Source organism: Arachis hypogaea, chromosome 6 (assembly GCF_003086295.3).
Source record: "Arachis hypogaea cultivar Tifrunner chromosome 6, arahy.Tifrunner.gnm2.J5K5, whole genome shotgun sequence".
Classification (NCBI taxonomy): domain Eukaryota; kingdom Viridiplantae; phylum Streptophyta; class Magnoliopsida; order Fabales; family Fabaceae; genus Arachis; species Arachis hypogaea.
In genome coordinates, this window is record NC_092041.1 from 116,107,149 (window position 1) to 116,120,305 (window position 13,157).

At 30.1% G+C, this 13,157-nt stretch overlaps 1 protein-coding gene across 1 annotated transcript; it reads right to left on the reverse strand.

The window, feature by feature from the left end:
- Positions 1-4,078: 4,078 nt before the first annotated feature.
- LOC112756067 (U-box domain-containing protein 4) lies at positions 4,079-7,128 on the reverse strand. Its single transcript, XM_025804488.3, has 3 exons — positions 6,023-7,128; positions 5,461-5,787; positions 4,079-4,351 (listed from the first exon to the last, which is right to left on the reverse strand). The coding sequence occupies exons 1-3, from the start codon at positions 6,680-6,682 to the stop codon at positions 4,274-4,276; spliced, it is 1,065 nt and encodes a 354-aa protein (XP_025660273.1). The 5' UTR covers positions 6,683-7,128; the 3' UTR covers positions 4,079-4,273.
- Positions 7,129-13,157: the final 6,029 nt, after the last annotated feature.

A 13,157-nucleotide genomic window follows, 5' to 3' on the forward strand; every position in this document is an offset into this window, starting at 1 on the left:
CCATGCGCCAAGGCCCATTTAGTAAACCTTTAGGACCAAAATCTCTCCCTATCCCAGTACTAAACTCCTGTGTAACCGTTTTGTCAGAGTCTCCTTCCTCACACCCACCAAATCTCTGCACAACCTCCTTCCCATTATTTCGGGAACCACTATCCGATTCTGCTTCTGCTCCAATCTTTTTGAATTTCAAAAAATCAACGTTCATATCATTCAATAGAACCTGAGAATTGACTATGCTACCCTTGTCCTGGTCCCCCCCTGTCCAGTTCCGGTGATCAAGTCTGCCGCCGGATCCCAATGCAGCTCCCCCCCTTCTCCGGCTATCTTCACAATGCTCCCCCATTCTCCGGCTATCTTCACAATTCCCCTCCACAACTCCCCCTTTACAAAGCTGCTCCTGTGCCACCAAATTCCCAGTCTCTCCTTCCTCCCATCCAGTCTCTTTCACATAAATTGCAACCTCCTTCTCCCCAATAGCAATTCGTACCCACTCCCGAATTTCATCAAACTCACATGTGTCAATTTGAACTCTTCCCATCCGAAATGATGCCCCTTTTCCTGTTGGAACAGCACTTTGGAGAACGTCTCCCCATAGGCCTCCTATCGCCTCGAAAGTTTCAGACGACCATACATGAAGCGGCAATCCATAGCACTCCAACCATACTCTGCGAGACCCACCACATTCTGTCTCCTCCCAACGCCTAATCCGATGAAAGACTTGTAGCATAGTATCTAGTTTAAACGTGTACGCCTCATCAGCATGCTCCACCGTATCAAAAGTTAATAACACTTTTGTCTCCCCGATCTCCCGGACATCTTCCACATGAGGCATATTGGTGTGTATTACCCTCTTTAAGGATCGAAATTCCACAGGTTTCAGGGTGTGGCCAACTAAACTCCTGGTCAACCACTCCATATTCGCTGCCACTACCGGTATTGTAACCCTTTTCATACTCCCCTTACCCGGCCTAACACCAACTGTGTCCCCTTCCACCACTTCCCCTCCCTCGGGATTCTTGGCCTGCTCATGCTCCATAAGAGTCCTGTCCGGCCTCCTCTGTATTTGTGGTCTAGTATCTATCAGCACCGGTTGGGTTTTCGCCTGCACATTTCTTCGAAACTTAGCTTCTCCCACTGAAACTATTTTTCCACGTAGCCTGACCTGGTTCATTTCTGCAATAGCCTTCAGAGCACCACCTTTCGTCGTATAACGAACAAAAGCGAATAAGTATGCCATCGCCCTTTTCTGTTTTCTGCATAGATAAATATCATTAATCCTCCCCGTCCAGCAGAATAACTGATATAATTCCCTCTTAGAGATATCCTCCGGCAAATTATCTACAAAAACAGTAAAAGAATCCTTTTCTAATCGATGATATTCTTCCTTAGTCCAAATCCTCGGATCCTTCAATCGATGATATAATCCTCTTCCTCCTCCTCCCCTGATGTATCCCCCCCGCTCTACCTCCCGGTCTCTCATCTCCCAACTGTCGATGAGGGACTAATATTATGTCGAATAAAGACCTATAATTCTGTTCATCAATCATAAAATAACTTATATTCTATGCTTCTAGATTGCAACTTTGCAAAAAAAAAAAAAAAAAACCCGCAAACTAAAAAGTACTAGGTGTATGATACACCTCATTTAATCAGGTGCAGCTAAAACTCAATAAATCACCTAAAACTAGTTATAAAAGTAGTAAAGGATCCTTTCCAATGAGAAGCTAGAGTTAACACTATGTTTGGTTTAAGAAAAAATAAGAGGAAAGAAAAGTAGTGGAAGAAAAATGAGTGGAAATTTTTATTTTTCTTTGTTTGGATACCAAAGAAAATGGGAAGGAAAGAAAATTTTGGTGTGGGTCTGACAAAAATTTTTTTCCATCTATTAGAAGCAAAAAAACAAGAAGGAAAATATTACTTTTGGTGTATTTACAATACTACCCCTAATTCTATTATTATTAATAATTATTAATATAAATTTAGTTTTAATACATTATTACAATAAAGATTTACATTTAAACATTATATATGTATTAGATAAATAATTTATAAAATTATAATATTTTATAATATTCATAAAATTCAATAAAACATAAATAAATAAAAATATGAAAAAAGAACAAATATGTCCCTAACCTTTTGTCCCGCGGACATTTTTGTTCCTGACCATTGAAAAATACTTTCAAGTCCCTGACCTTCACAAAACTTGGACATATCAGTCCCTCCGTCCAAATGCCTCCATCAGGGATTGATCCGTCCAAATGTTTCCGTCAAGGACTGATCCGTCCAAGTTTTGTGAAGGTCAGAGACTTAAAAGTATTTTTCAATGGTCAGGGATAAAAATGTCTGCAGGACAAAAGGTCAAGGACCTATTTGTCTTTTTCTCTTAAAAATATTTATATTTTATTTTATTATAAAGGTATTAATATAACTTTATACCATTATGATTTTCTTTTTTTTTTTAATTTTTTTTTCATCCAAACAAAAAAATTTTCTCTTTATTTTTTTTTCATTCATTTTCTCTTCATCCAAACAACACACAAATAATTCTACTTTTTCTTTTATTTTCTTTCCTCTCATTTTCTTTCTTTCTATTTTTTTTTCTATATCCAAACAAAATCTAAAAAAAGCAAGTCCACAAGCCGTCAACCATGGACCCACACCCCCAAACAACTATCCTATTCACCGCTTACCGCTAATCACTTCGGGAATATGCTAACACGTGTCATTCCCTCCTTGGTTTCACCCAATCTTTGTGCATTATCGATATCATTATCATTATGTTGTGTGCAAAAAGAGAAAAGAAAAATAAAAATGATGAAATATTACGCTATTAGCCATAAAAACAAACAAAGCTGCTTACGACTGCCACCGCTCCTAACCCTACTTAACATTCTTAGCCAACCACGTGGAAACAACCATTTCAAACCATCCTTCTTCTCTTCACTTTTTTTATTTGTTTTTCTTTCTCGGTGTATCTTCTCATAATCTTTCAAATTCATTGGGGTTCGAAAATGAAAGGGAAAGCTACAAAATTAATATCCACCAGCAAGAGGAAATAAAAATCTTCCACAAATATCTTCAGTAATTATATATGCACGAAACAGCACGTTGCAATTATATATGTTGTGGCTCTCTCTCACAACCCCAATAATCCATCCATGTACTTATAAAAGTGATAAACAACTCTAATCTTAAAACTATATAAAGTATTATATATTTTAACTTAGCACTAATTTTAATGCGTCGATACCATCTCTCATCTGACCTAATCGGTTGATGGGTGTGATTCCAAAAATTGGATGTTTCTTTTTAGCCTTCCTTCTCTTAGCTTCTACTTTTTTTTTTTTGTTTTATCATTATACTACTCACACATACACTCACAAATCCACACTTTCAGATTATTTTAAACTTCATTCTAGTCTCAGCTGGAGTTTAAGATTGGTGCAGCTTGATTAAAAAACAATGTCATTACCACTTGATTTAGACTTCTGCTGCTTAACTTCTACTTTTAAAACCAACTAAAATTTCATTCTCTTAATATACGAGACAAATGATATGAGACAAAAGGACTCAAATAAAGAATATTATTTATCCATCCAAATTTTTTTATAAATTAAGTCTAATTAAATTAAATAATAAAATTTAGAATAATATTAATTTTAATTAATTTTTATATTAAATTAATTAAATTAAACTTAGTTAACAAAAAAGATTTAAATGTATAGCATTATTTTTAGAGTAAATATCTTATTCGATCTCTGACAATTACTTCAAAAGAATAAAGAAGCCCTAAAAAAAACACTCAATCTGGTCCTGATATTTTTTGGGACTGATTAGTCTTGTACAAAAAAAAAACATTAATTTTTTTTTTGTCACAGAGACCTTATTATTTTTTTGAGGTAATTATCAAAGGCCAGATTAAAATTTCTTTTTTATTAAAAGCCTCATTGTCTTTTGAAATATTTGTTAGAGACCGTTTTAGATTTTTTTCCTTATTTTTAAAGAAAATACAAAAGGATTAATTTAGGATTGTCATAATTAACAATAAAAGAAGAATAATTAGAATTGGTAGGACTGAAAGGGCAAATTAAACTTAAACTCGTATTATTTTTGTATGACAAAATTTACAAGAGGTTCTTCTTCTTTGTCACATAGATATTTACAAGTAAGACCCATCACCCCTTAACCATTTTCGTTGATTTAACTCTTTGTGGCTACAATTAAAACACGCACGAATATGGTGGGGGAGCTGGGGTTTATAGTTCACACTTCACAGTGACACTTCTGACGCACGAGCAGTGCCATTGTTGGATCTTGGTTGCCTTAGAAGCTCAATCAGTTTCTCTGCCTGTTTCACGTGCATAAACGAGGAACACACCAACGAACAAACATTAGCTTTCACATTCTTGTTTAATCATATATAATGATATCATTAAAAGTATTTGATTCTCACTATGATTATCTTAATATAAAATGAAAAAATATATATATAATTTATTATAAACAAAGAATAATGGAATAAAACAGTGGGTTGTTTTTGGCAAAATGTTATGTGCACTATACAGAAAAGGACACGATGCAATTGCAAAGTCCACATATATAGCGGTCTTAAAATATTATAGTAGCAAAAAACTCAACCAGGATTGTGTAGAAATGTTCACACTGTAATGCATTCCGATGCAAACAATATCTACATTTTGGTGGTGCGAAGCAAACCATTTTAATTGGCCACTTAGAAACAAAAGAAGAAAGATACTAGTGGGTGGATATCCACTCTGCAAGGGAAGCTGACGTGGCAGTCACATACCATTCCTTCACATTGCTTAATAAAACCTCTATGGTATATCCCTAATGCATCTATGTAATAAATTTTCTGATTGAAAAATAGAAAAATGATAACATATTATATGAATATATTTATTATATAATAACTCAAAAAATAGAAGCTATTAAAATTCTAAAATAATGACTTTTCAAAAATAATTCAACAATTGTCTATAAAGAATAAGATAAAATAAACAAAGAAAGTGCACATACTTTTAAATTGATTAAGTAGATTAATAAATAGTAATGTATTTATTGATTTTTTTTTGTTAGCTTGGAAATAGTAAAAATAACTAGCCATTTAATTTTATAACTTACTAACAATAAAAAAATTCAATTTAAATTAAAATTATCTGTATTTTTATTATCATACCCATATAATACAAAATTTAATGATACTTTATCATGCCATCAAATCAAATAATGGTTCGATTTTTGTACTCTCAAAGTACCTTTGTACTCCTAAGAATTGAACCTCCTCATTTTTTGTTAAAAAAAAAAATAAAAAAATCTTTAGTAAAAAAATCAGACTTTTGTATTTTAATTTAGTTCACAATTTTTATAAAATATCAAAATTTTACAAGGCTAATTTCTTGCATAAAAGAGATAAAGGACCAATTTTTTCTTGCTGACCTTTTCTTTGGCGCGATTGGTGCCAGATTGGGACAAAGCAACCAAAGGAGGGATGGCGCTTTCGTCAAACACAAGCTTTCTGTAAGCCGCACTCTCTTCACAAATCTGCAAAAGTATAACCACGGCGATTTCTTTTTGCCTCTGCGTCCCAACCTCCACTATCTCTACCAGCACTGGAATCCCCCCTTCTGCCACAAACGCAGCCCTTCCCTCCGCTACTGTCACCACTACGCTCGCCACGTAAGCTGACTTGTCTACCATGTCTCCCTCCAAGTCCGCCATCAACTCCACCAGCACCCTCATTATCCCTGCCTTCACTGCCCTTACCTTCCATCATAGTAACAATTACAGTTAGTTAAACATTCCATTACCAATTAGTTACACTCCAATTCAAGTTAGTTACATTCTGTTAAGAAATAGTTAGTTATAATATCTGCTAGATCTTATATATTATTTCCATCTCAAAAATTGAAATCGCTTAAACATTTTTCTTAAAAATTTAGACACATGAATAATTGCAAATTGAATTGGACGATTATTCCAGTAATTTCACATATGGTACCTTGTTATCTTTAGTAGAACAGAGCGAGTACAGGGCAGTTGACGCGTCCTTCTTTCCGCGGACACTTCCGGTTTCTAGAAGCTTTACAAGCGGCGGAATCGCGCCGGCCCTTCCTATTGCCGGCTTATAAGCATCCACCTGCGACAGTCGGAGAAGCGCGCACGCAGCGTTCTCCTTTGCTGTTGAATTTCCTGAGCTCAGCACCCGAACCAGAGATCGAATCGCCCCGGCAGAAGCGATGGCATCTTTGTTCTCGTCACATAGGGATAAGTTGAGGATAGCTGTGACGCCGTACTCCTGAAGTTGAAGGTCTTGCGACGAAATAAGCGAAATTAACGGTTTGATCGCTCCAGCTTCAGCGATTCTAATTCGATTTTCCGGCTTATTCTTCGCAAGGAGACGGATCTCCATGGCGGCTTGTTTTTGCTCATTGACGGAATCAGAGCCCAGATCAGACACAAGCTGTCGGATTAATTCGTCGGAGTTGTCGGTGGCACAGGCAAGCAGGAGGCGGCGAGTCTGGGAAGAGGCAGCAGAGAATTCACCGGATCTATCGCTATTGCAATCACTGAAGGCGGAGGAAGAGGACTCCTCGTTGATGGTGAGATGGCTTATGCTGCGCCCCAAATAAGAGTAGTTTGTCGTGCTCTCGGTTCCCATGGTGCTGTTATGCACCGATTTTCGGGTAATGAGTATAATCGATTAGGTTGGACCAGGGGATTTAGAGTTATTGAATTTTCTTTTAAATTGATTTGTTTTGTGATAGAATAAAAAGAAGAGCAAGAGAGAAAGCTACAAATATATGAGAGGCCAACGTATGGAGATTTTACAAGTGTAAGGAAGTATTTGAGCGAGAGGATAACACGTGTGCATATTGAATATTCGGGGAGAGACTAAATTTCAATGCAAGCAAGCACGTGGGAGGGTCTTAAATGTGCTCGTAAAAGGATCACTGTTCTATGAGCTGTGTTTTCTATTTTTAGTATTCTGATATTTGTGATTTTTTTGTTTTATTATAATATAATTTTTAATACTCATTTTATTTTTTTTATCAATTTTTTTATATATGTTTTTTGTTCATATTATAAATATTATTTTTTAAGAGTTTTTTTTAATGTTTTCTAATGTACTATTATTTTTTACAGAATTTTTAGTATTTATTGTTTATACAAATTTTGTAGTCTCTTTTATTAACACAATTTTTTTATATAAACTTTTTTGTATAATTTTTATTTTTCGTTGTATAATTTTTATCGTAGATTCTTGAATTAGAGTGTATTTTATTTAATATTATTAATTTTTTTTATAATATCAACTATTGATTCAATTAAAAAAATTAAATTAAATAAAAAAAATACTAAAAAAAATCTCAAAGATTTTTTTGAATTTGTTTGATAATATAAAAAGTTAAAAGAGAAAGCTATACACACCAGAGAGCAAGAAATGTATTTTCTTAAATTTTTTATTTTAAAAAATAAAATGTGATCACTGTTAATTTTATAAATAAAATTAAAAAAATATATCAAAAAAATCAAACGTTAAAGCTCACACCTAAATTTTTTGATTGAACAAAATTTTTGAGAAGATCAATTTCACAAATGCAAAAGTGTTTAGATACCTGTGCCTAATTGAATATTCTGTAATTAAATTACAATCCAAGCAAAGGTCTTAAGAAATATCATCCTTTTAATAGAGTGTGTTTTCTCTCTTCAATACTCTAGTATTTGTTTTTTTTCGTGATCTTTTAATTTTTTTTTATATAATAGTTTTAGTATTCTCTATTAAGTTTTAATTACTTTTATCAATTTTTTTTTCATATTATAGATATTATGTTTTTAGAGCTTTTTTTTTAATGTTCTCTAATGTATTGTTATTCCTTTTACGGAATTTTTGGTACTTATTGAGTTATTGTTCATACAATTTTTTTAATCTTTATTATTGATTCAATTAGAAAAATCAAATTAAATAAAAAAAGTATATTTAATTTTTTTCTATTTTTTCCATTAAATTATATATATTATACTAACTAACTTGAATTAGTTGAGTAGCCAGTAAAATTTAAATTTCACCTTTTATATATACAATAATTTATTGGTCAACAATAAATTCTTAAATAAAGTTAAATTCGTAACGAATTTGTCTTTATCAAGTGAAATGATGAATAACAAAAAAAAAAGTTAATAATTGATGGTAAAATGATACTTGTATCCTTTGAGTTTTAATTTTACAAATAAAAAGAAAAGACATTTTTAAAAATATTTTTATTTTATTTTTTAGATTTCAATCAAATTAATTTTATATATTTCAACATTATTCATGGTTCAATGACACTAGATAAAGTTTTATTTTATTACTTGTGAATCTCTCTATCTTAACTTACCAACAACTAGATTTTTTATTTATCACCTTTTCAAATTTCAATAGACTCATTTGTTAGGAATTTTCATTTAACACCTCCACCTCACAAGGCAAAATTGGTCAACCATTAAAGTATCCACATTCTTCTTATGGTTGAATTTTTCTTATACAAAAATCAAAAAATGAAAAATAATAAATAGAGACATATATTTTCTATTTTAGAAAATACAAAAATACAATAACTTCGTATACATAAATAAATAAATATTTTAATTTATTATTCATGTATTTTTGTGTTAAAAATAAAAATAGGAATATAGAATTATTCTCCATCACACGTGCACATACATAAATTCCATTAAATCCTAAGTGTATCTGTGTATGTAACAGTTAACCACTTTGAATATATTTTTTGAAATATTTTATGTTCTATTAATTCCTAACAATAAAATATGGCAGGGCTGTGATAGAGTGACAGTGATATTGATTTCTCTTACCCGTTTATATAGTTGACATACATGGCCAAGTCTTTTTCTTTTCTTTTTTTTTTTTTTGCTAAAATAGCTTTAGAATAACGAAATATTGATAAATGAAAATTTAATATGAGCATGGTAAATAATTTAGAGTTTAACTCGGAGTAAAATATATAATTATTTCACATCTTATAGTTTTATATTAATCAGTTAAAGAAAATAACTGACGGACACCCTTCCTTGAACAATCATGGAAGTAATATTCAGTGTTATGGTTCAAGCTATGACTTTGACTCTAACCAAGCCAAAGGTAATGACTGCATTATTGTACTTTGAAACTGGTGGAGTGGAACCATTGAATTTATGTAATATTTGTTCCGAAAAGTGTGTATTGTTCTCTTGTTAATAGAATCTAAACTCTAAAGTGAAAACTAGTTTACTCCTTGTTTAACTTGATTTAGGGCCTAAGAGGTTACCAAAGATGGTTTCTTCAGGAGAAGTAGAAGAAGATAGGATATAAAGAGTAAGAAGAGGATCAGGTTCTTTGGGTAGTCATGACATTTTTTTTCATTAATTTTTGAATGAGAAAAACTCCACACATAACATAATTTATTTATTTATTTATTTTTTTTAGTCACCAAAAAAAAATTTATTATTTTTTTTGCTAACATCTTTAATTATTAGTCTAATTTTTTTAGTTTAGTAATCTAACGATATATTTTTAGCCTATATTTTTGTTCTAGCTCATAAGTCCGGACATGAGCGGCCGATCCGACGGGTCGTTCGACCCGAACTAAGAGGTGACCCGCCTTCATCTCCTCATCCACTTAGAATTTAGACAGCTAGTAGAAACTTTTAAAAAGGTGAGTCTAGCTGTAAGGGCCTATCCGAGTACGGACTATATATAAGAGGAGAGGGACCTATCCCTTCCCCGCAGGTACGTCACCTATTTTAATCCTAAACGCCGCATTTTGTATGGATACTAACTTAAACATCGAAGTCCTTGCAGGTGGTCACACCACATTGTCCCTCCATAGATCCGAGCAAGCATCCTCTCCCGACACTATAACTCGCGCTCAGGCCCCAATCTTTTCAAATTTCTGCTCCACCAACAAACCAACCCGAGCCGTCGAACATCATAACAGACAAACATTTTTTAAATAATATTTACTAACTGTTAATAAAAAATAATAAATTATACTAATCTTCTAATATATTTTTTTTGAATTAGTTTTTTTGTGTACAAAAGTTTTCATAATAATTAAGGTTACAGTAATCTATTAACTCTTGCCAAATGTCACTTAACATGGATCATCAACAATAATAATAAAACTTTATTTCATTAAATAGAATTGACTATATAAATTAAATAATATTATTAAATTTTATTATATATTATGTCTACAATAAAACTGTACATGTAATTTTTTTTTTGTGAGTGCAATATAATTACGATAGTTGTCGTAAAATATGACAACCCTATAACACACCTATGTATATATGTTGCAATAATTTAGAATTGCTGGTAATTTAATTACAATTTCCTATAAGCTAGCCACAAAAGAACAAAATATATTCACTTGAAAATTAAAAAGAATAGAAAAGGAATTGTTTTATATTTTCCTCATGGACAATAAGGAATAAGATTGATTCATGATCGTAAAAGTTGGATAAGAAAGTTACTCTCGTTAGTTATCCATTTTCAATAATCGCTTATTCGAGATAAGATTTTGATAAGATATTGTGGTCACTTATTTTCATAGAGACCATACTTGTTCATCCATCTATGTAATATCTTTATATGAACCTTCCTCGTATTCGAATGTGAACCTATATCATTATTAAATTGAATTGAATGCGAAGAAGTGTGATAAGCTAAGAGTTAAGACAAAACTCTTCTATTACAACTTAACTTTTGAAGTTAAGTTATAGCAACTCAATTCATATGTTTTCTAATACAATTTTTATTTGAATATATATGTTAAATCTTAAGTGTACTATACCAATTTTTTAATATAATAGATAAATTAATACTAAAAAAATATAAAAAATTAGGTCAAATTTTTAGAATGTAAAATTTTTTTTACGACAATCCCTCAGTCTAGCAAATTAAAGATATTTTTTCACGAATCTAAATTCTATTTAAAAGTTTGTCGTTAGTCAATGAATTATTGTGTATACAAGATGGTAGAATTTAAACTCCTTAATACTTATTTAAGCAGACGAATAATTTAATCACTCGACTAATTTAAATTAGTTTCTTACGATGCAATAAACTCACATTCCATCATACATATCTATAGAAATATCTCACAAACTAAACTATCTCACTTATTTACATATTGAAATGGTATTGAGACGCCATCAAAGTACAATATTAAATAAAATTAAAGGGTGATCACAAAGGAAAATCAGAATGAGAACATCACACACCTTTTGTAATATTAAAATGGAAATTATAAAATTCCCATATATTATAAGAAAATAAAATAAAAAATTGTCAATAGTTGCATTAATTAATTTATCAAATGTCATCAGGAGAATTATTCCTATTACTACATAAATAAATAATATTCCTATATATTATACAAATAGTGACATAGCAACAAAAAGTCCACACTTATTAGCTTAATCAAAAAATAGCTTTACATTATTATTTCTGCTTCATTCACTTAATTTTTTCAATAAGCTAAGATACTCATGAAAGAGAATTAAATAGAAAGTTAGTTGTTTGGTCGCATCAACTAATGATAAATGTTTAAGCCATTTGCAGCAGTGTTTGTATTCATGAACCACATGCGTTGACTATTTGTTAGCCGGAGCCCAAAAAGTAGAAAAATCACATCTTTATAATAAAATATTGCTGAAAAAATATATTTATTATTTTATTATATGAGAATTTTAAAATAAAAATGATATTTATAATAATAATGATTTGAATACATATACGAACTCGGAATTAGAAAGTTAAAGTTAAATACATTTAAAAACTTATGTATAATAGTGTATTGATTTAATTATATATTTAAATATTTATTATTTTATATTTTAATATATATTTTATATAAATAATTAATTTAATGATTATTTTTAGTATCTACGTAATATACGTAACATAATTAATAATATAATGTGATTATAATCATTATTATCATGTAAGTGTGTATATGTGTTGTTGTAAACACACGCTATCATATATTGATCTTCACACATAATTTTTATCTTTTTTGTGAGGAGACTCACTTAGATAAAGACTCTTAAAACGTTTTTTTTTTAAATATTTTTAAATAATTAAAATTTAATACCTATAATTAATTAAACTATATTATTTTTATCAAAGTTAAATCAGATAAATTAATTTAACAAAAAAATCAATAAACTATACCTTAAATTGATCTAAATTAATATTTTTTATAAAAAAATTACAATATTTCTATTATAAAAAATGATATATATATATATATATATATATATATCTCCTAAATTCTAACCCTTTTTTTTTATGTCGTTATAAGGTTATAATTTAGGATTTTTAAAATTAAAAAAATATATAATAAAAACATTTTAGTCATTTTCTATAATAAAATTATTGTAGTCATTTTCTATAAAAAAGAATATTAATTTAAATTGGTTCAAGGTTTGATTTATTGATTTTTTGATCAAATCAATTTGTCTGATCTAATTTTGATAAAAATAATATAATTTAATCAATTATATCTATTAAATTTTAATTAATAACAAATATCTTTAAAAAAGACATTTTAACCATCTATATTAAAATATTTTCCTTTTGTGAGACTTAACTAATAACTACAACCATGCCAAAATTATGGGCAGCAAACTAAGATCTCAGCCACCAAAATTGACCACTTGATTATCACTTAGAATCCAAATTGATACATATTTGACATGTGTAATTAAGGTGGGAAAAAATGTCACTTAAACATGTAATAATTACTGTCTGTAAACACCATTTCATAATGGGAAATTTATTGCGGACTCACTAGCACATAAATTAATATAATCCAACAATTACTGTTCCCTGTTATTATTATGAATGAATTGATTTCTAAGTTAGAGCAAAGGTGACGAAAAATTGGTCTTTAATTTTTGACATGTGATCCATGTAGATTTGCACCTTGTGTAAAACGTGGAACTTCAGAGAAAAAGGAAAAATGTGCGTATATAATTATACAAAAATGTTTGATAATTAAAATAAATTAATTAAAAATAATCAAAATTTATTTTATTTATTATTTATTAATATTATAATAATTAATAAATATTAAATAAGACAAGTTCTG